At 32.6% G+C, this 23,837-nt stretch overlaps 1 protein-coding gene across 1 annotated transcript; it reads left to right on the plus strand.

Annotated features, from left to right (window-relative positions):
• Window positions 1-1,636: 1,636 nt before the first annotated feature.
• On the plus strand, window positions 1,637-22,995 carry LOC127731011 (uncharacterized). The gene is made up of 7 exons (XM_052239726.1): window positions 1,637-1,843; window positions 12,274-12,440; window positions 16,507-16,653; window positions 18,171-18,275; window positions 18,844-19,047; window positions 20,345-20,602; window positions 20,973-22,995. The coding sequence occupies exons 1-7, from the start codon at window positions 1,695-1,697 to the stop codon at window positions 20,996-20,998; spliced, it is 1,056 nt and encodes a 351-aa protein (XP_052095686.1). The 5' UTR covers window positions 1,637-1,694; the 3' UTR covers window positions 20,999-22,995.
• The last annotated feature ends 842 nt before the right edge of the window (window positions 22,996-23,837 follow it).

Genomic DNA, 23,837 nt, shown 5'->3' on the forward strand with positions numbered 1-23,837 from the left:
ATAATTGTGTCCTCACTTTAAGTCCTATTTGATATGTTGACTCGTATGAATGAAACGTTTGAGAAACAAGTCAGGTCACCACGATTGAGATGCTAGTGGTTTAATGGAAACTGAGAGAAATTATTATCTTTCTGAAAAAAATGCAAACTTTTGGAAACCAGTTGTAAAGGTTTGATAAATGTGTTTTCCATAACAACACTATCGTTGATGATCGTATGTTTTTTTTACTATGAAATATCGTGTGAACGGCCCATTCCAACTGGTTGTGTCTGCGTATTTATACATCCACAAACGGCTCCTCAGCTTAAGGCTTATTGCTGACGAGAAAAGTCCAGGTGAACGCATGTCAGTACCCTGGTTATCCTTCGGGTTAATAAGAATGAATAGCAGTTTAATCATTTCAAAGTGTTTAAAATAAGCAGATCAGTATAATTAAACAAAGACATTGTCCATTTCTACATGAAATTACCTTGTGTTTACTACTTGGTAAATATATTGGTCTCAGTTTCTCTGTCTAATGGGTACGACTCCTCAGCATGGTTGGTGTTTGGTTGTGTTGGACTTATAAATAAGCAACCACGCCTGTGCGGAATGAAGAATTTGTAGGGAAAGTGCCAGGCTCGGACCAGTGGCGGATCCCCTCCTTTTTTTTGACGATCAATGTATTTGAATGGGGACATATAGTTGGACCCCCCCTTTTAACCTGGGTAAGGACCTCCCCCCCTTTTAAAAATGGCTGGATCCGCCCCTGGCTCCCATTACGGAAAAGAAACCCTGACAACAACGCTTAATGGGGTCCGCATGTATATTGCTGCAAGGGGAAAATGTTGCCCTTCGAAAAGGCCGACCAACTTTGCAGCTCCTACCTTTTAGAATAATTGCTTATTGCTCTCGTCCTGAGTACTTATACATGAAATACTTTCCACTGGAAATTAACTTAAGCAACACTCAGTCAATTATTCAACCATTCAACAAGATTTATAATATGTTTTGATTTGGACGTACTATGGATTTCGATATTTTGTTTTACATTGTAACACTTTTTTTCAATTGGATATACTATCAAATAGGAATAATTATTCATGTTCTTATACATATGGAATAACATTAAAAAGTTTTATATACTTACTCGAATGTGTGTATGCTTTAAAATTGCTTAATTTACCTTTATCTTGTTTTGAACATAATATTCTTGTATTTTAAGTGGTTGAGCGTAATCGTATGAAAGCCCTGTGTTTTGTTTGTTTTTGTTTTTTTTTTGCCACGGTGAAAACAAAAACCGAAATTGCAATTTGATGTAACCGTAGAAACAGTTTCTTTGGCCTTTACAACGTGTGAGAGAAAGATAAGAACAATTCTTTTGTTGTCACATTAACGAATCAATCAGTCAGTCTATTAATGAAGTTCGCGCCAAAACATCCGTGTTGACCTTTCACCTGAACAGACGCTTGAAAATCGCATTATTCAAGGATACTAAATGGTCTGTCTGGGAACAGCGACCTTAGTTTGCCTAAAATCCCAGACTGAAACGTTCACAGAGAAGACCCTTAGAAAAACAAGACTAAAAATAATTTGTGAAAGGATCAGAATTATTCCATATATCAGGGATTGAAAAAAAGATTTTTGATAAGTTTGTTCAAAGTTGTCTAAATAAGATATTTAAGTGGACTATTTAAAATTCCGAATCATAAACAATGAACTTTTTTATAGTTTTCATGAACTTTTTATATTATTCTGTTGTTTTATTTTCTGTAAATTTCGTGATTGGTCAGAATGACACGGACACTGACCATGGAACACCACACACTAGAGTACCAAACAGACTTGAAAATATGAGGAGAAGGTAAGAACTATTGTCTTTCTTCACCACCCCAGATTATTATTTGGTCATATTCAATATTTCAGTCTCTTATTTTAAACTAACAATTAATAAGTTAATATCTGTATGCCCCACAAGGGCTCCGAATTGGAAATAAAATATGTTTAATAAGATCAGGTCTTGGAAAGCAAATATATTTGTTTCATGGTTTAAGACTTCAAACATTTTTTTTTAATATTTTGCAAATCTGTCTGTGACAGTGCAAAAATGTATACCATTCTTAAAACTTATATTCATTACATGTGAAATCCGAAGCATTGTTACATTAAAGTACTTTTCGTATACTAGTAATATTTTTAAAGTAAAATTTGAAAAAGGAGATGTGGTGTAAACATCACTGAGACAGCAACCCAAACGAAAAAAATAATATTTGGTTATTTCAGCGGTTTTTATTATTAATTTAAAACTTTTTCCCTGATGGTCAAAATTGAATAACGGGTATATTGTTTAAACTTTTATGCGAACATTTTTTTTTGTAGAAACGTTTTATTTTTAGATAACGTAATCTGTTTTATTGTTTTGTTGAATTCTAAGTAATATGTTCCTCAATGCAATATTTTCTTGCCAACAAATAAAAAAGTTTGAATAAAATTCATTCACTGCAATTATATAGTTTAATATTTTTGTGAATTTTAACCCCATTTAATTTTATGTGATTTTTTCTTTAAACAGACAATAACTAACCAAAGTTATGTCTATTTTAAAATTTGTTTCTGCAGCCAACGTTGTATGAAGAAAAAAATATTCCAATTTTGTTAAGATATTGAACTAGACAAAGTTATGTTTTGAAATTTATTTATCTTTTAGAAATACTTAAAGTTCATTTTATGATATCTATATACATGTAATATTCAATTTATATTTTTTCTTCAAATTCATAGTATAGTCTTTAACCACGATTTCTTACTGAATGATAACGGAAAAATTTAAATATTTAAAATGAAACTGAAGTGTTGTGCAAAGTTTTACTACCATTTAAAATTTGTCGTTATTAACCCTTGTTATTTTGTGTAAGTGCTACATGTACATACAGTAGGATATCGGTGATTTTCAGTAGTTTTCCTCTAACAATTCAACTCCTCAATAAACCAAATGTTCCCTACGATATATAATTTGAATCATACCATCACGATCTGACCATTTTGGAAGATATGTATAATGGTTGACTGTTAATACTTTCAGTTGAACGCAGTCATTTCCATTGTCTGAATTATGACCGGATTAAATGATTTCATGTGTACTCGAAAGATTTAAAAACAATACCTGCATACGTCCAAATATTTTTATGTTTAACTTACGTGTTTTATTTTTGTGAGCAATTTGTTTGTCTCTATATTTCCATTTAATAGTTAGATTGCCTCCATACAGACATTTTTACACTTTTCTTTAAAAAAAATAATTATTCTCAATGCATGTTAATGTGCTTCTATTTTGTTTTATCACGCACAAAAACACAATCGGACTTGAATAAACATAAAATGGCATTATTCAACATTTGATAACGTAACGTGATACAAAAAATAGTAAAATAACAAAAATACCGAACCAAGGAAAATTCAAATCGGAAAGTCCCTAAAATGGCAAAATCAAAAGCTCAAACACATCAAACGAATGGAAAACAACTGTCATGTTTTCCTACAATTATTTACATTAAATAATTCGTACCATGATTTCCTTCTTTAACATCGAAATTTTAAAAAAAAACACGTTAATTAACATGCAGCCTTGATTTAGTCCAGTAAACAATATTCAAATTTATCAATTGCAGTATAAAATTTTATGGCTTCAGATACTAGATAAACAACTCTCATCATGTCATAGTGAAACCATTCTTCCACATTTGGAATATTCTGAAACCCTTCTAAAGCTTTTGGAAGACTTTGAAAACCTTCTTCTGCCTTTGAAAGATTGTGACACCCTTTTCTGCCTTTGAAAGATTGTGACACCCTTTTCTGCCTTTGAAAGATTGTGACACCCTTTTCTGCCTTTGAAAGAATGTGAAACTCTTCTTCTGCCTTTAAAATATTGTGAAACCGTCCTTCTGCTTTTGGCAGATATTGAAACCCTTCGTCTGCCTTTGGAAGATGGTGAAACCCTTCTGCCTTTATGGTGAAACCCTTCTGCCTTTGGAAGATTGTGAAACCCTTCTACCTTTGGAAGTCTTGTAACCCTTCTTCTGACTTTGGAAGATTGTGAAACCCTTCTTTTGCATTAGGGGATTGTGAAATCCTTCTTCTGCCTTTGGAAGACTTTGAACCCCTTCTGCTTTTGGAAGTTTTACTTTATTATGTAACGTCATGTTTCTACAGATGAATAATTGGACTCAATTTTGTGCTTGATAGGTACGGCAACACAAGAATAAGATAAGAATAAGAATATTTATTATTCCAATCAAGGGCCCTTGATGGGCAGCATGACATGTATGACATGTATACACACAAAACAATACATTGTGATTTGTAACAGATTTTTTTTTTTTTTTTTACATTGAAATGAAATATTAAAAGTTCATATAGATGTTATCATGATAGAGCTACATATATTTCTTCATTTTATATAAATCATGTACATTTAATTCCAGGCAGGACCAGAACCATAAATCATATGGTAACAAGTTTATTAGTTTCTTTTTTTATATCGCCATTATAGCTGATTATGACAAAAACGATTAAATAATTTTTTTGTAGTTTTTACACCATCTCAATATCTTATTCCTTATTTATATTATTTCAAATCCAATCATATCTTGATACTTTTTCAAATCTTTTGAACGGAGGTTTCTAACATACTTTATCAAGTTAAAGAAGAGATGTTTATAATTATTTTGATCTTAAAGAATAATGAGCTGACCTTAGTGCACAGAAAATATCAGCGGTCAAAGACCGAATTAATTGAGTGTGCAAAGTGCAATGTCCGGCTGTAGAATTAGGTGGCAATCTGACCTCTGAACAGTTTTGATTTATGATGGTTGTATGTTTGTTGCCTATACAGAGCAATAATTTCAATATTATAAACTGATGAAATATATCATTTTAAAATGGTATACGTAAGGATATTGCAACACTAAAACCCTATTATTATTGTTTTCCTTGTTTTATTATAGTATTTTATTATTACAGTAGAAAAGGTTGAGATTATAATCACGATTATTTTATTTAGAAATTTTATTGCATATACATGTAGTTAATTTATGAAACATACACTGCTTGATTTGTACGGTTAGCCTTTTATAGAATCCACTGTGACATCACATTAGATCTCGAAGGATTTTAGATTATACGGAAAAAAGTCCTTTATGCATTATTCTGATCATAAAATGTAAAATTTTTGATCATTGGTTCAGAGTAGAGTTTTATAGACAGTTATTGTTCAAGTTGTTCGTTAATGTAAAGGAAATCCGCCGAAAACAATCAATGAACAAGAATTTAAATAAGAAAATATTCCTGTCCTTTAGGGATTTGTACTTCACATTGAACCGGAAACAAAATGATACGTCTGTAACACTACGTGAGGTTTAACAAGTTTATATTCAAACGTGTTTAACCTCAACGTAATAAAAACCAGTATATACATGTAGTGGCTGGGAAGATCTCAAATGATGTTCATTGACACACTGATAGGCCATTTGATGTCTTAGCCCTGACTGGTTACAGGCACTTTACCAGCATTAAAACCATTGGTTTGACAGGCGACAATATAAAGCCTATAATATGACCACACAAAGAATGCATTCGTTTTTACAAAGGCATTAACTTCTGAGAAATGTGTAAAAGCTTCTCAGTGTCTCACACATCCGATATGTCTCTGTGTCTCAGTGTCTCACACATCCGATATGTCTCTGCGGTCTCAGTGTCTTACACATCCGATATGTCTCTGTTGTCTCAGTGTCTCACACGTCCGATATGTCTCTGAGGTCTCAGTATCTCACACATTCTAAAAGTCTCTGCGGTCTCAATGTCTCACACATTTGATATGTCTCTGTGGTCTCAGTGTCTCACACGTCCGATATGTCTCTGCGGTCTTATCGTACACAATCGAAAGTCTGTGTGGTCTAATTGTATTACATATCCGATATGTCTGCGGTCTCTTCACATATCCGATATGTCTGCGGTCTCTTCACACATCCGATATGTCTGCTGTCTCTTCACATATCCGATATGTCTGCGATCTCTTCACATATCCGATATGTCTGCGGTCTCTTCACATATCCGATATGTCTGTGGTCTCTTCACATATCCGATATGTCTGTGGTCTCTTCACACATCCGATATGTCTGCGGTCTCTTCACACATCCGATATGTCTGCGGTCTCTCCACATATCCGATATGTCTGCGGTCTCTTCACATATCCGATATGTCTGCGGTCTCTTCACATATCCGATATGTCTGTGGTCTCTTCATACATCCGATATGTCTGCAGTCTCTTCACACATCCGATATGTCTGCGGTCTCTCCACACATCCGATATGTCTGTGGTCTCTTCACACATCCGATATGTCTGCGGTCTCTCCACATATCCGATATGTCTGCGGTCTCTTCACATATCCGATATGTCTGTGGTCTCTTCACATATCCGATATGTCTGTGGTCTCTTCATACATCCGATATGTCTGCAGTCTCTTCACACATCCGATATGTCTGCGGTCTCTCCACACATCCGATATGTCTGCGGTCTCTTCACACATCCGATATGTCTGCGGTCTCTTCACACATCCGATATGTCTGTGGTCTCTTCACATATCCGATATGTCTGCCGTCTCTCCACATATCCGATATGTCTGCAGTCTCTTCACATAACCGATATGTCTGTGGTCTCTTCACATATCCGATATGTCTGCGGTCTCTTCACACATCCGATATGTCTGTGGTCTCTTCACACATCCGATATGTCTGTGGTCTCTTCACATATCCGATATGTCTGCGGTCTCTTCACATATCCGATATTTATCTCTTCACACATCCGATAACGTCCATTATTTTGATCATGTCCCTGACGTTGCTACTGCTACTATAATATGACTTTCGAATCAGGGTGATGTATGGACTACATGAGATGCCGTTTCGTGTTTGTATATAAAAAAAAGAAGATGTGGTATGATTGCCAATGAGACAAATGTCCACCAGAGACCAAGATGATGTAAAACTTAAACGCTATATAAGTCACCGTACAGCCTTCAACAATGAACAAAACCCATACCATATAGCAAGCTATAAAAGACCTCTAAATGACAAATGTAAAACAATTGATACGAGAAAAACTTACGGCCTGACTTCTGAACAAAACAATAAACGAAAAACAAACATGACAGACAACAAAAAACGACAACCAATGAATAACAGGCTCCTGACTGGGGATAGGAACATACAGAATGTAGCGAGGTTAAACATGTTTGCGGGCGGTCAACACCCTTCCTTAAACTGTGACTGTCTGTTTTATTAAGTTTTACGGAGTCTGATTTGTTTCTGGTAGCTTAGTGAACATCCTATCCAAATATAGCATCACATGTTCACACGATTTTACACATAATCAAAAAGCAACAGAAGTAGTAATTTTTCAACACATGTCGACCAAATGTTAACTGTTTAATGGAAACAATAAAATGTCTGGAATTTTTTCATTCATTTCTCCATTCATAAAATTTCAAATACCCAGATGTTGTTATTTTTAGACGAATGCAATGACCCAAAGGAAGATCTCCCATAAAGAAATAAAGTCAGATGTTCATTTGAGAAAAACAAAACAGTGAAGGCCAATGTCTAGACTGTATCATACTTTTGAAGAAATATTTTAATCAACCATGTGAACCACAAAAGACAACACTACAACGCAATAATCTTACATTGGCAGATAGTTGAAATGAAAGTTTATCGTAGTAGACTGACCTAAGTAATGCATCCTTAACCAGAGTTATTAGCAAACAAAATGCCAATGGATGTATGATTCGCCTAACTATTTTTAAAATCGATAAAGTATTTTTAACATGCAAATTTCACACATACAATAGCTTCGCATAAAATGCATAAAGATAACTATATATGTAAACTACTTATTTCTATGTTACGTTCGGCGTATTCTTAAACACTCTGGAATGTGCTCTTATATTTTTCTATTTCTAATGTAATCAGTTTTTTAGGTTTCATTTCGATGTGTGAGTACTAAAGAGGTCAGGTCAAATTCCCCCAAATTTGTTTCACAAGGACCAATTTATTGATATCCTCCAACCATGTACAATAAAAAGTGCTGTATGCAAGGTTAATACGTGTACTTTGCGTGAGAATCTAACAAAATTCGGACGTATTTCTGAACATGTCACCTAATTTTTTCATGGCTATTTGTAAATTTGGGCAAATTTTGAAAGGTTATCGCAAAATACATAGATAAGGACAAACTCCCCGAAGCCAAATTATGTTAGACCTGGTTACAGATCCAAATTTTACAAAACACATGTAACATGTGTGATATTGCATGTCTTCAAAAACGATGTCTATCATATGTTGGCTTTATGAATATGTTTTAAATTGTTGTGAAATCGATAAAGTCTATCCTATAGACTTTCAAAATATTCAAATCCTGGTGAAAAAAATCTAAAGGAAAATTAGTCTTTTGAACTTACAAACTATACTGTGCGGGAGAAATTATAAACGTATATGACCTTCCTAAGATAAGTGTTTTGAAAACATTTTTTATCTTATTTTGAAAACGCTGTATTTCATTTTAGTTGCTATCAGGTAAGATTGCAGGTCGAATGGGATCTTCTCATAAACTAAGGCTTTTCTATTAATTCCTACTAAAGCCATGGTTGATACGCCACTTCTTTAAGTGTTGTTATTTGAAAGAATTTTCCCGTCATATTTTATTTGGCTTTGGCATTGTTTTGATTCTAGCGTCACTGATGAGTCATATGTAGTCGAAACGCACGTCTGGCGAACCAAATTATAAGCCTGGTATCTTTGATAAATGTTTGTTCTGAAGTTTGTCTATATATAATTAAAAGTGCAAATAATCATGAATGTGATGCACTAACAACGAAAGCAATTAATAACAATATTATCAGAAGTTACTTTAAATCATGAAAATATCATTTTAATCAGACGTACTTCAAAGCACTTATATAGATAAATGGAATACACATCAATAAGACAGTTATCCAACCCCCACTACCACAAAAATATATCAAGTTGTCAATATTCGGTCTCTATCAGTTTCAGCGTATGTCTTTACCAATTCTCATGTCTTCAACACACCGAGCTGAGAAAAGAAGTAAATAAATTCAACAGAGAATACCTAACATGAAACTCTTTTCACCTTTAAATTGATATTTGTTGATGAGAAAATGAAGATACAAATAGTAACTTACTTTTTTTTAAAAGTCACTTCTGGTGTCAGAAGATGGATGACACAATTTAACCTGTCTTAGTACGAAGTTATTGCGTAAGCTTTTGTTTTTGTTTTTGTGATTGTGTATTATTTTAAGAAAATAAGGAAGTTTTTATTTTCATTTCATTAGTATTCATTAGGTTTATTTTTTATTTTTATTTTCGGGTACTATTATTTGGGTTATAATTACATTGTTACTATTGATATAACACAAAGTGGGACATTACAGTGAATAGACTCGTTAAGCAAAGACGCATACCATCCAGTCTGAGAATCCCGACAGTGCAAGGAAACCAAAAGTAAAAACCAAAACTCTTATTCATCAGACTTAGGAGGTTATCGTTAGACTGACACGCGATACCATTAATTCTGAAATATTTTTACTCTCTCTGATGAATCAAATTGTTTCAGGTTAACGTGATAACCTTGACTGTATTGTCAGCTTAAGATGCTTTAAATTAACTATAACGTTACTCAAGCACATAGTTGACGTTATTTGTTGTACAAACTTCGTAAGTGCACGTTCTAGACCCATACCTTGTAAACTTTATACTATAATAATTTAATTTTGGATGTAACACGTCTTCTGATTGGCTGAAAGGTTTTTGTCTATCATTTCATAGACATAATTTTGTCATGTGACCGTGACGTCATCAATGTTTTTTTCATGATTTATATATTCCTTAAAAATGGAATTTGGAATTAAAATTATAAGGAATGACTGTAATATTTTTTCAGCGGGTTATTCAGTGTGCACCACATGTTTGATGTTATTTCTTCATAGATAGAAAAAATATTACAGTCATTCCTTAAATAGACTAAAAATTACTAATCTATACTACTAAAATAACGAGGTCCAATTTATTAACCGGCATGATATAAAAACGACGAATCAAAGAATTCAACTTTATATATAACTAAAAATTGACAATTGTGTTGATTAAAAATTACACTATTCCTGGCCCTTTTGTTTCCACATAATTAATATTACCAATAATTAAAAAGTCCTGGTTCGAATCCGATACCGATACCAATAGTATATGTCACATATAGTTTCAGGGTTGTAGTAAGAAAATCAGGACGGGTTCAAACAGAAAGATTTTGAAACCAGAGAAAACTTTGCACCTTATTATCAGTATGACTATCAGATGACAATTATACGAATAATAAAAACCCAGTCTAAAAAGAAGGCGTGGGTACTTTAATTCAGTCACGGACCTATGGATGTCGCGGGTGTGTTCTAGTAGCATATAATTATCTAATAATTATATATCGATATATAGTTATACATACATAAGAAATAATGTGAATACAACAAATCGCGTATGTATGGCAAGCCGTTCTCGTCAAAACTATGTTTAAACCATTTTTCGAAAAAAATACACACTGAAAATTAAAAAAAAAACACACTGAGATTAAAAATTACACACTGAGATTTCATAAAAACGCACTGAGATTACAAAAAAGGAAAAACACACACTGAGAATTGAAAATTACACACTGAGAATTGAAAACTACACACTGAGAATTGAAAATTACACAATGAGATTTCAAAAAGACACACTGAGATGAAATAAACTGAAAAACACAAACTGAGAATTTGAAATTACACAATGAGAATTTAAAATTTCACACTGAGATTTGTGCGCACTTTTTATGCGCACATATCTAATTAGCATACTTAATCTGAATCTATTACAAGCTTAAAACAACTAGGGGACAGAACTCGTTAGTCCTTCAATTTGGCGCTAAATGTTTTATAAAAAACATTAAAAATACAACGTATAGAAAAACCACGTTATTAAAGACCAATAGAACAAGAAAAATACCCACTTACTCTCATTACAAAATATAACCAAATGGTGAAAAACTTTATTAAAATTATAAGAAAACATTGGAACAATCTGCAAAAATACAAACAATGCAGCGAATTTTTTCCCCAAGTGCCTATTATAGCATATATACGTAACAAAAATATAAAAGATTACCTTGCGAAATCAGGGTAACAGTTGAAAGACTTTTGAAAAGGGACCATGCTTAAACAGTTTTAAGCAAAAAATCCCGTTTTACTGTTAGTAATAATATGAATTATAGGCAACAAACTTATGAATATGAGTTAGCAAAAAAAGTTGTTTAGTCTTGAACTTTATTACGAATGTTGGTTGTAGGAACCGCATTTCATTATAATGACAAGAGTTCGGGAGACCAAGATATTAATCTGTTGAATTATTCATCTCATGAATATTCATTAGTAATTTGCATATTAATCTCAGTGTGTATTTTTGAAATCTCAGTGTGTGTTTTTCATTTTTTTAAATCTCAGTGTGTAATTTTAAAATCTCAGTGTGTAATCTCGATTTCTCAGTGTGTTATTTTAGGTTCTTAAATCTCAGTGTGATTTTTTAATTCTCATTGTGTAATTTTTTCGAAAAAATGGTTTAAACATAGTTTTGACAAGAACGGCTTGCCATACGTATGCATTGTAAATTAAGCAAATGTATAACAAAAAAGTAAAAGAATCAATTTAGACTATCAGCTCTTTTGCAACAATGTATATCCGACGCGATCCTATATTATGTACCTGGGTCAAATCTGGTCACATTCTGTGTTAGGTTGTGGCTGCCATTAAAGCTAATGATTTTAATTATACATAATTTTGAAAGGTGAGCGATTCAGTCGCCAATAGTTTAACCTTTTGTCTAGTACCATAACATTTTAATCCTTTGCTTTAATAAATACCTTTCATATTTACTAAAAGGCGAAAATGATGATGGTGTTACCATGACCGACGAAGATTGTCCAGAAACACACGAACACGACTTGCTATCCACAGGGATAAAAAAAATGTAGTCACATCTTCATTATAGAAGGGCTCAATAAAACATTTGATAAATTTTACCTTAATACTTACCGGTTTAGGACGGAAAAATGACCAATGGCAGCGGTCTATACTGTTTGAGACATCACTGATGAACATAAATATTCAATATTCATAGTGTGCGTGTCATTTCTTTTAGGTCAAGAAATCAGAGAATACACAACATCAGAAATCATGTATTGACTACCCTTGGCTTCTCATCACCTCCTCAGATAGACGAAAACATGAAAGAAGAGATTCTGAGAAATCTAAGTATATCAGGTGTTCCTTATAGAGCTGTATCACAGCAGTGCTATGCTGGATCATGTAAGTTCTGAGAAATCTAAGTATATCAGGTGTTCCTTATAGGGCTGTATCACAGCAGTGCTATGCTGGATCATATAAGTTCTGAGAAATCTTTGTATATCAGGTGTTCCTTATAGAGCTGTATCACAGCAGTGCTATGCTGGATCATGTAAGTTCTGAGAAATCTAAGTATATCAGGTGTTCCTTATAGAGCTGTATCACAGCAGCGCTATGCTGGATCATGTAAGTTCTGAGAAATCTAAGTATATCAGGTGTTCCTTATAGAGCTTAATCACAGCAGTGCTATGCTGGATCATGTAAGTTTTAAGAAATCTAAGTATATCAGGTGTTCCTTATAGAGCTGTATCACAGCAGTGCTATGCTGGATCATGTAAGTTCTGAGTAATCTAAGTATATCAGGTGTTCCTTATAGAGCTGTATCACAGCAGTGCTATGCTGGATCATGTAAGTTATGAGTAATCTAAGTATACCAGGTGTTCCTTATAGAGCTGTATCACAGCAGTGCTATGCTGGATCATGTTAGTTCTGATAAATCTAAGTATACCAGGTTTTCCTTATAGAGCTGTATCACAGCAGTGCTATGCTGGATCATGTAAGTTCTGAGTAATCTAAGTATATCAGGTGTTCCTTATAGAGCTGTATCACAGCAGTGATATGCTGGATCATGTAAGTTCTGAGAAATCTAAGTATATCAGGTGTTCCTTATAGAGCTATATCACAGCAGTGCTATGCTGGATCATGTAAGTGTATTACTGTTCTTAAGTGAGATAATACATATATAGTTGGCGACAATATAAAAGTTCAGTTTTATATCGAATCAATAAAACAAGTCGATATTTTTTAGATTATTGCTAGCAGATAAAGTAAGTTAAAAGCTCCTGGTGAGTTATAGATTCCAGGTGCTGACATTGTGTATCATAATATATATTTTACATTTTCTCGTACTATTATGTTCCTTCTGGTTGTATGACTCTTGACGTGGCTCGGTATTTGTGCATCCAGCTTTCGGGTTTTTGGTTTTGGCGTTCGTAATGCGGGTGGGTCCAGATGTGCAATTCAAATGCATGAGGTTTTTATAGTTTTATTTTCATTTTGTAAACCCTTGTATTTTTATTTTACTTAATTGTACTTTATCGGGAAAGTTTGTATGCTATTATGTTTTACTATAGTGTACTATCAACTACAAATTTATTGTTGGCGTCTTTGTGAGATTTATTTGTATGTTTAATTGGATTGTGTTGTATTTCTATAATGTACGTTTACACCATGTGGCTGCTTGGTCCCAATTATTGTCACGTTAATCAGTTATGTCTGTTTGGGTTGCTCTCGTAATTTTGTCAATATGTCAATATGACGGAACTATAAACAACTGTAGTGGAAGGTTTAACCCACCAATTTTTTTTTCACGAAATGTCTGTACCAAGTCAGGAATATGACAGTGATTAACCAATCGGCCCGTTGGTCAAATCAAATCAAATCAAATCATTTTATTGGTGTAAAATCCAAATATTGGATTGTTACCAAGACAAACATGACAATAATTACAAACATACAATATTTATTCTATAAGTATATATTTATATATTTTGGAGGAGGTGATACGTTTGCAAATTTGAAAGTAAAAGTACAATATTCCTAATGCAATTGTTATAAAATATAACATAACAAATATATAAGAAAAAAATATAAAATAATCATAAATTTGTATTACATAATTACTTTTTCTTATCAGCTAGGCTATTTCTTAATACATATAAATCATTAACTCCCTTACCAATAATTGTAGTTATGTCATACTCATTAAATGTAAACATAAATGTAAATTTTTCCTCATCAGACATGTTGTTGAAAGATGGAACTATACTATCTACTTCCTGAAAACGTTTTTGCCTACATTTTCTAAAATTTGACATTTTAAAGCAAAATGATATTCATCTTCTACTTCCTTTTTACAGAGGGGACATACTCTTTTTTCCAAAGGTAATTTACGGTGTTTACCCTATTCAATATTTAGATTACTATTACTCATTCTTATTTTAATAAAATTAGATATCATGTATCGGTCTAAATCTATTAATAGAAAATTTTCTAATTTGTAATCATTTTTTAATTTTCTGTATGTTTTTAGTTTGTTTCCATTAGGGTTATTCTGGTCGTTAAAAAGACTGTTTTTCCAGAAATCTGTATATCTTTCAGCTAATTTGTTCCCTACAGCATTAATCAAGCATTTTTTTGAGAAAGTATTTTGATTTTCCCATACATGATTGAACCATATTTTGAGAGAGTATTATTCAATTTGGCTGCAAAACCATTATTTAAATTTAAACTACATTTATAGGCATTTGAAGCATAAATTTCTTTTTTCGCATTCGTCAAATGGCACCAAAACCCCAAAGAAGCCTTTAAGCATCAATAGCAATAGGTAACATACCTATTTCTGCTAAACTGCTGTGTTAACTGCAGCTTTATTTACACCAACAAGATATTTAGCAAATTTTATTTGAAATTTTGATGGCAAAAATGATAAATATCTACATTCAAGACTTGAATTGTCTTTAACTAACATATCAAGTGCCCATATTTCACTGCTATAAAGTAGTATAGGTTTCAAACAACTTTCAAAATGTTTTAAATGTGGATAGATATTAAGTTTATCAGAGAATAAAGGCTTTCTAATGCAAAACATTGCCTTTGAAGCTTTTTTTACACAGATGATTAACAGCACAAGAGAAAATTCCCGAGGGCTTAAATAAAATTCCCAAATATTTATATTCATTGGTCAGGTCAACTGTCTGTTCATTGAATTTAAAGTTGTAATTTTTTAGAACTTTACCTGATTTATTAAAAATTATAACATTAGTTTTGTTTAGATTTACAGTTAAACTACACTTATCGCAGTAAGTGTTGAGTATTTCTAAACATCGTTGTAAGCCAGACTCAGATTCAAATATTAACACAAGGTCATCTACATATAACAAGCACGATACATTTTTAACCGGATTTTCGAAGGAAAAATCGGTTATTGATTTGGGGATGTACGGCGGGCGGGCGGCTGTCGGGCAGGCGACTGCCAAACAGTGTCCGTTCATTAATATGAAAACGGTTTGACGAATTTTTTTCAAATTAAGATATTTTGTTTCATGTGGCTAAATAAAGGTCAAGTTTAATTTTCAGGATTCTAGCTTTTCTCGTTCTTGAGTTATATCCCTTTCCAATAGTCAAAAGTGGTAATTATTATGTGATTGAGTTAATTCCCTTTGAACAGAAATGGTTAATTATATATATATCAAGTTTGATTACACTTACAGATAAGTTTTATAGATTTTTAAAAGACATTGTATTAATGATAAATGACATTTTGGATTTTTTTTCTTTTCTTTGGTAAATTGTTTGAAGAATTTTGTGGTAGGTTTGTTTGTTATTCGGTATAAACTAATTTTCTGAATGCTATATATATATTTTTTTTATGAAGTGAACTCCTTTAAAAACTAAGCTTATATTGTCTATTGATAAACATATATTTAGATTTCTGATTTTGGTTTAATTTCATCAAAATTTGAATTCTTGGGGTTCTTTGATATGCTGATTCTAACAATGTTTTAGTGGTTAAATCATATCTAATTTTATTGATTAAAATTTGAAAATATATAACATCATATCTAATTGTAGAGAAGTATTTTTTAGTGGTTAAATCATATCTAATTTCAGAGAACTATTTGTTTATCATTTATTCAGTTTGAGTTATTTCCATTTGAACATCAAATTAATGAGTATATGAATAAAATTAACCTGTATTTCATTTCAACATAAATTAAATGTATATAAAGTTCTTTCAAATGCTGAATTTTGAAACATTTTTATCAAATATATAGCAATTTATTCAGCTATGTTACTGATATATCGGTACTGAATTTCTTTATTTTTTTCGAATTTCAAAGCCTTCTTTCTATGATATATGATCGATCTCTTGCATTTCATGTGCCTTTTGTAAGTTTATCAAAATATCTCTCGACGACTTCATATTTGCTTTTAAATATTAATGTTTTAATTATTGTTTCACAAACAGGTACATTACCTAGTTGGATTGATGAAGAATTATGGAATGACCCAGACACTAAGACTTTACGACTTTTCTTTGATATTTTGCCACTAGAAGACAGTGGAACAAGTATACTAAACGCTACCTTAAGGCTTCACATCAAGGAGAGAACAGGTAAAACTAATGACTTTGTTGTAGATGGTTGCCACCAGTTATGTTTATTCTGAATGAACCTTATGTATGTCTAATGATTCAAGATGTATGCCCTTGGTACATGATAGTAAATTTAGTAAGTGTTCTCGTCAATTTAGATAATTAGCAATAAAGAAGGTTATACGAATATTAAGATATTTGTTAAAAGATAAAAGGAAAATGTCCTAGATTCAGATGGACTAATGTTTTTAATGTTTCTACACTAATTGTGTCGACATGAACTTAAAAGTTTTAAAGAAGGCACGAGATAACAGGAAACATGAGTTTATTTATTATGCATTTAAAATTATTTTCAGACTGTGAAATTAGCCATACTAAATTTAATCACTGGTAGTTAACAGAGGTTATTAAGTTTGACATTAAGTGCATCACAACATATTTTTCATTGAAATCTATAGCTTATCTTCAGGTAATGATTCAAACCCCGTAAGATATAAAGATAAAGTCAACATGAAAAATGATCTACCTTATCATCGAAACAAGGGTGGTAGATACAAAAGGTGCAATTAAAAATCATTAGTGGAAGACACGATGGTTAAAGAGATGAAAAGGACAATAAAACAAACAGCAGTCAACAAAATCAAGATTGAGCAACACGAACCCCACAAACCATGGGTAAACTCGCGTGCTCCGGAAGGGTGCAACACGAATCCCACAAACCATGAGTAAACTCGGGTGCTCCGGAAGGGTGCAACACGAATCCCACAAACCATGAGTAAACTCGGGTGACCCGGAAGGGTGCAACACGAACCCCACAAACCATGGGTAAACTCGGCTGCTCCGGAAGGGTACAACACGAACCCCACAAACCATGGGTAAACTCAGGTGCTCCGGAATGATAAGCAGTTCCTACTCACCTGAAATATTTAAATGATGTGAATCAGTTTTTGGTAATCATCTTTATCAATGATGTACCATATTCTGGGGGTTTTCTGTTTCTATCAGAACCTTCATGTAATTTTCCGAAAGGAGTCCGTATTGCTAGACCTTTAATTATGAAAAACCTGCAAAATCCTTAATTGTTCATCCTCTTACGGTTTGTCTATATTAGTACAGTAACAATGTCAATTTCTATGTGATTTATTGAGTAAACATGCAATAATATAAAAAGCAGGAGATAATGGTCATATTTGAACAAAATTGTCATTTTCATAGTTTTTGAGAAATCTTTTGTATATGGAGAACATCCGAAAGTCCAGGGAGATATTTGAAGCACATTAACATCTTTGAGATAGACTTATCCTTTCCAGAAAGGATTCTAATATCAAAGACACCGTGAGAATACTCATTTCAGTTTTTGTTGTTTACTTGTAAGTACGATCGAAAAAAAAAGATGTAAAAGAAATTAGAATATATAATTGCTGATATCCGAAAAACTTGTATGTGATAATAAGAAAAATGATAATTTTTGTGACTTAAAACAATGTGATTTAAGATAGAATACATGTAAAGGAACATAAATACATTTTGTTTTTAAGCCTGCCGTTGTTTTACGGAAGACGATGAATCAGGAGAAGATGACAGCGTTCGATTCACTGTCTTTGTTAGTCAGTTTCTCAAACCATTAAGACGCAGAAATAGGGGTAAGAGAAATAGTATTATTCAATTAAGGATTTTTTTTAAAAAGATTATTCGTATGTCCAATTTATCAGATAGATATTTTATTTCTATACCCCATAATATTTAGTAGAAGATTACATTTTTTTATAGGTCATCATACTATATGTTGTAATGTTTCTTATTTTAATTAGTATATATTTTGGTCCATCAAAAGTAAGAAATATTATTTTGTCTTTTTGTGTTGGTTATTCTGTGGTGTTCAGTTTACGTCTGTACGTTTGTACTATATTGCAGAGTACTAAACTTGGTACTGAAAATGCTCTATCTATTCAGGGGGGAGTACACTAGGTCTTCAACCGAGGTTACCATTTTCGCATAGTCAATCTTCCACACAACAACATTCTTATTATTATACTATCCCCCAATTTGATAACAAACTAGAATAAAAATATAATCTCAAAATATCAATTATTTAAACTATAGCATGAAACCGAATAATAATTTTGAAAGGTATCAAACGGCATTTCTTACGGACTGTCAATTTTGAACCAAAAATATTCCGTTTTACTCTTTATGATTTTATATTTTTAGTACCGCGAATGAGAATTCTTGATGTGAAAATGGTCGTGGTCAAAAGGGATTCGTGGATTAACTTCAATGTCGCCGAAGCTGTACAAGAATGGATGCAGCGGCGGAGACGACGCCATGGATTAGAAGTCAACGTTATTGACTCTCAAGGATTTCCGATCGATGCCAAAGCTGTATTTGGGAATACAGACTGCTTGCTGCCAGTTGGTATGTGAATTGTATCTTCTCTTAACTTTCATATCTTAGGATTACTTTTGTCAATAATGGCAGATGCATTTGAAATATTACGTTTCTGCAAGTTTGGGTAATAAAATGATTTTATGTTTGGTTAAATTTTTTATGGGTCTGAATTACCTAATCAATTTTCTTTGTTACAGCTCTTTCTGATCTATTGGTATTAATTGCGGCAAAAAAAATTCTGAGGTTTAGCTAGCTATTAAAACCAGGTTTAACCCACTATTTTATTCGGAAAATGCTTGTACCAAGCCAGGAATATGACAGTTGTTTTTGATTCGTTCTATGGGTTGATAAAGTCTAACGTTTGATTTTTACAGCGGATGACCGTGAGGGCATTCCGGTGTTATGTTGCCACAGACATTTCTACCCACGTGACTTGCGTTTTTGACTGATAACCGAACGTATTTTGTATAATTACGCGGATATTATCGAGTGCAAAATAACATTCCTTATCGCTTGTTATGTATTAGTTTCATCAATAAATATTCATGAAAATAATTTTTAAGAACATAGATAAATGATATGAAAATGTTTTGTCGTGAGCAATATATATATCAATAACAAATCAAGAATAACGAAAATTTGTGTTAACGCATGCCGAAGAATATCTCAGGAACTTTTTGCAACAAACGCGGGAAAATATGAATGCTTCTCAAATCCAATCTATTAGAAAAACGAATTATTACAGAAGAGTGTCCACCATGCACTTGCACTGTACTATCATTAGAATAGTAGAATAGAATGATATACAAATTTATGAAAATTATATATAACTGTTATACAAATAGTAATACTAGTATAATATATAACAACAAACCAGTATACTGATATACTGATAACAAATGATTATATCACTACAATAAATAGTTATTACGTCGAGGTTGAATTCCCTGTCATGTATTCATCATCCACACACGAACTTGTATCAGAAAAAAATATATCTATGTACCTTAACTAACTTTCAGGTATAGAGATGTGATTTTTTTCTGAGACAAGTGCTTGTGACCATCCACCAGAACTTGCGGTCATCCGATGTTCAGAACTTCAGTACTTTGATTGGTTTTGATGGGCTTTCCCCTTTTTGAATTTACTTTGGAGTTCGTTATTTTCGTTATACTCTTTTGTATCATCAATTGTACATCCGTGTTGGATCATTTGGTCCATTTTAAAAACAGATAGTATTATAGTCGTGTTTTTATTTGCTTGTTATATAATTGAAATCATGGAAAATAATTCCGTACTCAAATTTAAGAAATTGATATTTTAGATGTAGAATGTCAAGATACCAGTTTACCAGTAGCTGTACAAAAAAGCCTGAATTTTAGCACATCCCCAGTGTTGGAAGTTTTTACTGAAACCAGACCTAATATACCATTTAGGGAAAAACGAGATATTGCAACCTTTCTGCAGCCATTCACAGAGGACACCAGAAACGATAGAAACCTTTTCAAACAAAGTGTCTTTCTTAAACGATTAGGAAGGATGCCCAACTGTGACAGTCATGATTGTGAAAAAACGGATGAAGGTAAGAAAAGTTACCCATATTTCGGTAGTCACTTTACAAAAGAAATCATCGTATACAAATCCTTTGAAAAAACAACACCTTTTTACATATTTGTTATAGCTTTTTTTTTGTGGAGTTTCCTGATTATTTTGAAATTCAATGTCAAAACATATGTCATGGTCAATTCTACAGTACCCGTACTATGTCAAGGTCAGATTTTCAGTACCGGCACTAAATTTCATCCGATTTGATAAAAGTACTTATCATGATTGATGGCAAAGTCCCTGGGGTTCATTAATGTTGTTTTTTCTCGAGTAAATTTGAGAGCATAACATGCAATTGTAGGTTTAAAAATACTGCTGTATATTCTAGTTTCTGGTCTGTTTTTCAGCACCAGTACGCGTGGAACAGACTTAGGAGACTTCTATATTCCACTCGTCTGTCGTACAAAGAGTACCATTAATTACTGTTCGACTCATTAATCAATCTACATAAATCAATCGTATAAAATTCAAACAGAATCCTGAGAGGTTTGTGCTACATTATGTTTATGATGTTATACTAAGTATGTATATATACCACAATCAACACCGAAGACCACCACGAATCGTGATGAAGTTGAAAGACAGATATACACATCGTTGGGTCATTATATCTTATTTAACTAGTCCCATCTACATCCATTTACACAGATGATGCTACAATAACTGCTTGATTTAGAATAATGAATACAATCATGTCTGTCTTTACTGCTACCTCATTTAATATTGTTAATGTTATTTGTTATTAATGTGTATTTTATTGTATATATGCATTTTTTTTTTATTTATTGAATTTTTCGAAAGCTATTGTAACTTGTATTTTTGTAACAGATAATGCATTGTTTGTAAGAAATCATAAATAGCCGTGCCTCGTTTTCTTTTTCTATGTTAAACATCCCTACTATCTGTTCCTCTAACCATGAAAAGTCTTGTATTGTAAACAATATTGACTAAAACTTGCCAGAGTAAACATTAATTTTCAAACTATTTATCCACTTTGATTACATACAAATGCCTGCAATAAATATCAAACGATTTTTCAAACTTCTAAAGGCAAATTTTTATATTTATCTGCACAAACCATATATTCTAATGCACCACATCACGAAACGCCGCTGTTGTTTGAATGAAATCTATCATCAGTTCAATGGTTGACGGTCGGGGTCATTGCCTCATCACAGTCGAATTTCCCCGAGGTATTTGATAATGATGAATGGTTTATTTTGAACATTAAATACATATTGAATTTCAATACGAATAAAAGCCCTGTATGAAGAGTTGCCTCCCTTCTTTAAAGATCATTTCTTATGCCTATACCACATCTTTCATTTTTCAACTACAAACACGCGTTGCATGATGTCAACATTGATGACTCTTGTTTGCACCTCTGCAAGTTGCCCATTCACATATAACCCGGCTGGTCACGTTATAACTGGTGACCTTAACATTATCAACATGTGGAGAAAAGTCATATATTGACTTACATCTAGGATTTGACAATGAAGGGTCGGTTGTGAACTTCTATCACCTTCATATGGAGTACATATATATATATCAGTTGGTAAAATATACCAGTGCTTACGTTTCCTATCATAATGTCCTTGATAGAGGGTTGCTGCTTATAATGAAGCTATAGAACCAAGGGTTCCTAATGGTAAAATGAAGTCATACCTTTAAACGTTTTACGGACGCCATCCTGATTTGGTTGGCCGTAATTGAGTCTTTGTCTAACTTATTGATTTATTACTTGCCATTAACAACACGACGTGTGCCGGAGATGGAACTTTATACCCTTAAAAAACTGTGTTTCCCCAATATTTGTTAGGGGTCACGTGTTGCTGAAGACTTCCGTGTAATATTTTGTTGGCTGTTGTTTGTCTGTTCGTCGTGTTTCCTGTCGTCAAAGGGTTCTCACTTTTTCTTCGACTTCCTTTTTTTCTCATATGGTTTTTTTCATACGTCAATTAGGAATTTGACGGAGGCAACTCTCCAAATGCAGCACTGTGATTGCTTTACAAGAAAGTGTAAGCTTTTTTTTTCAAATTTTGTTGTATTTATGTTTAGTTAGGTTTTATATACGATGTAAATACTTTAATACAGCCAAACAGTAAATGTTAATTTTCATTAAATATCATTTGTTTAAAGTAAGTGGAACACAAAGCAAAAGTAAAACGGTAATACTTTACACTGCATATGATCTCGAGTTGTATAATAATGATTTTACTGTATTAAACTATACTGTATTTAACTATACTGTTTAATTGAAAATAGTTTTATCTATTTACAAATATTCTTTGACAAACGAGTTTTATGAATATTTTGAATAAGTAAATATATCTACATTACGGAGTATAAAGTAAAAAGTGTGAAAAAGATATGTGTCCCTCATTTTTATCAACAGTTGAAAAATTGGACACATTAGGACATAATACTTTATGAATATTGTGCGTCCGAATCTCTTTTGTAGATTTATCGTCACCAGGAACTGTCGAACACAAAAGTTTGAAAACCAAGCATGTATAAATACTAGGGTACAATGTACATACGGAGCTTACTACCGGAAGGAACTTAAAAAGAATAACTAATCTATCTAAGGTTATCTTTGTCTGAGGTAGAACCTCATTCTTCGACATGTTCCCTGTGAACTATTATTTCATGATGACTCGAAATTTTGGCTCACTATACATTTAGTTCAATCCCTTAGGAGCACCGGCATTACCATTGTTTTAAATGCTGTACGTGTTGCTCAATCTTGAGTTTTTGTTGCAATGTTATGTTGATTTTTGTAGATTTTTAAGTGATTTTGTATTCAGTCTTTCCTATTTCATTTTCGGTTGCTTCGATTATCTTCTTTTAAATTTTATTATTGGGGAGAATGATAACAATCTATAAAAGAAAATAACCAAGAGGGCAATCAAAACCATTAGTCGTAGAAAAACAGACAAAATCATGACAAACCTAGGAGAAATAGACAAAACTATGACAATAGAAAAACAGATTAAACCAGGACAAAATAAAAACAGATAAAACAATGACAAAAGAAAAACAGACAAAACCATGACAAAAGAAAAATAGAAAAAAATCATGACAAAAGAAAAATAGACAAAATCATGACAAAAGAAAAACAGACAAAACCATGACAAAAGAAAATTAGAAAAAAATCATGACAAAAGAAAAATAGACAAAATCATGAAATAAGAAAAACAGACAAAACC

Source organism: Mytilus californianus, unplaced genomic scaffold (genome assembly GCF_021869535.1).
Source record: "Mytilus californianus isolate M0D057914Y unplaced genomic scaffold, xbMytCali1.0.p SCAF_2, whole genome shotgun sequence".
Classification (NCBI taxonomy): domain Eukaryota; kingdom Metazoa; phylum Mollusca; class Bivalvia; order Mytilida; family Mytilidae; genus Mytilus; species Mytilus californianus.

Bases quoted from the DNA above. Each gene is read 5' to 3' on its own strand.
- LOC127731011 (XM_052239726.1), top strand. From the start codon at position 1,695: ATGAACTTTTTTATAGTTTTCATGAACTTTTTATATTATTCTGTTGTT. The intron at 18,276-18,843 runs GTAAGAGAAATA...TTATATTTTTAG, and splicing joins ATTAAGACGCAGAAATAGGG to TACCGCGAATGAGAATTCTT. The intron at 19,048-20,344 runs GTATGTGAATTG...TTGATATTTTAG, and splicing joins AGACTGCTTGCTGCCAGTTG to ATGTAGAATGTCAAGATACC.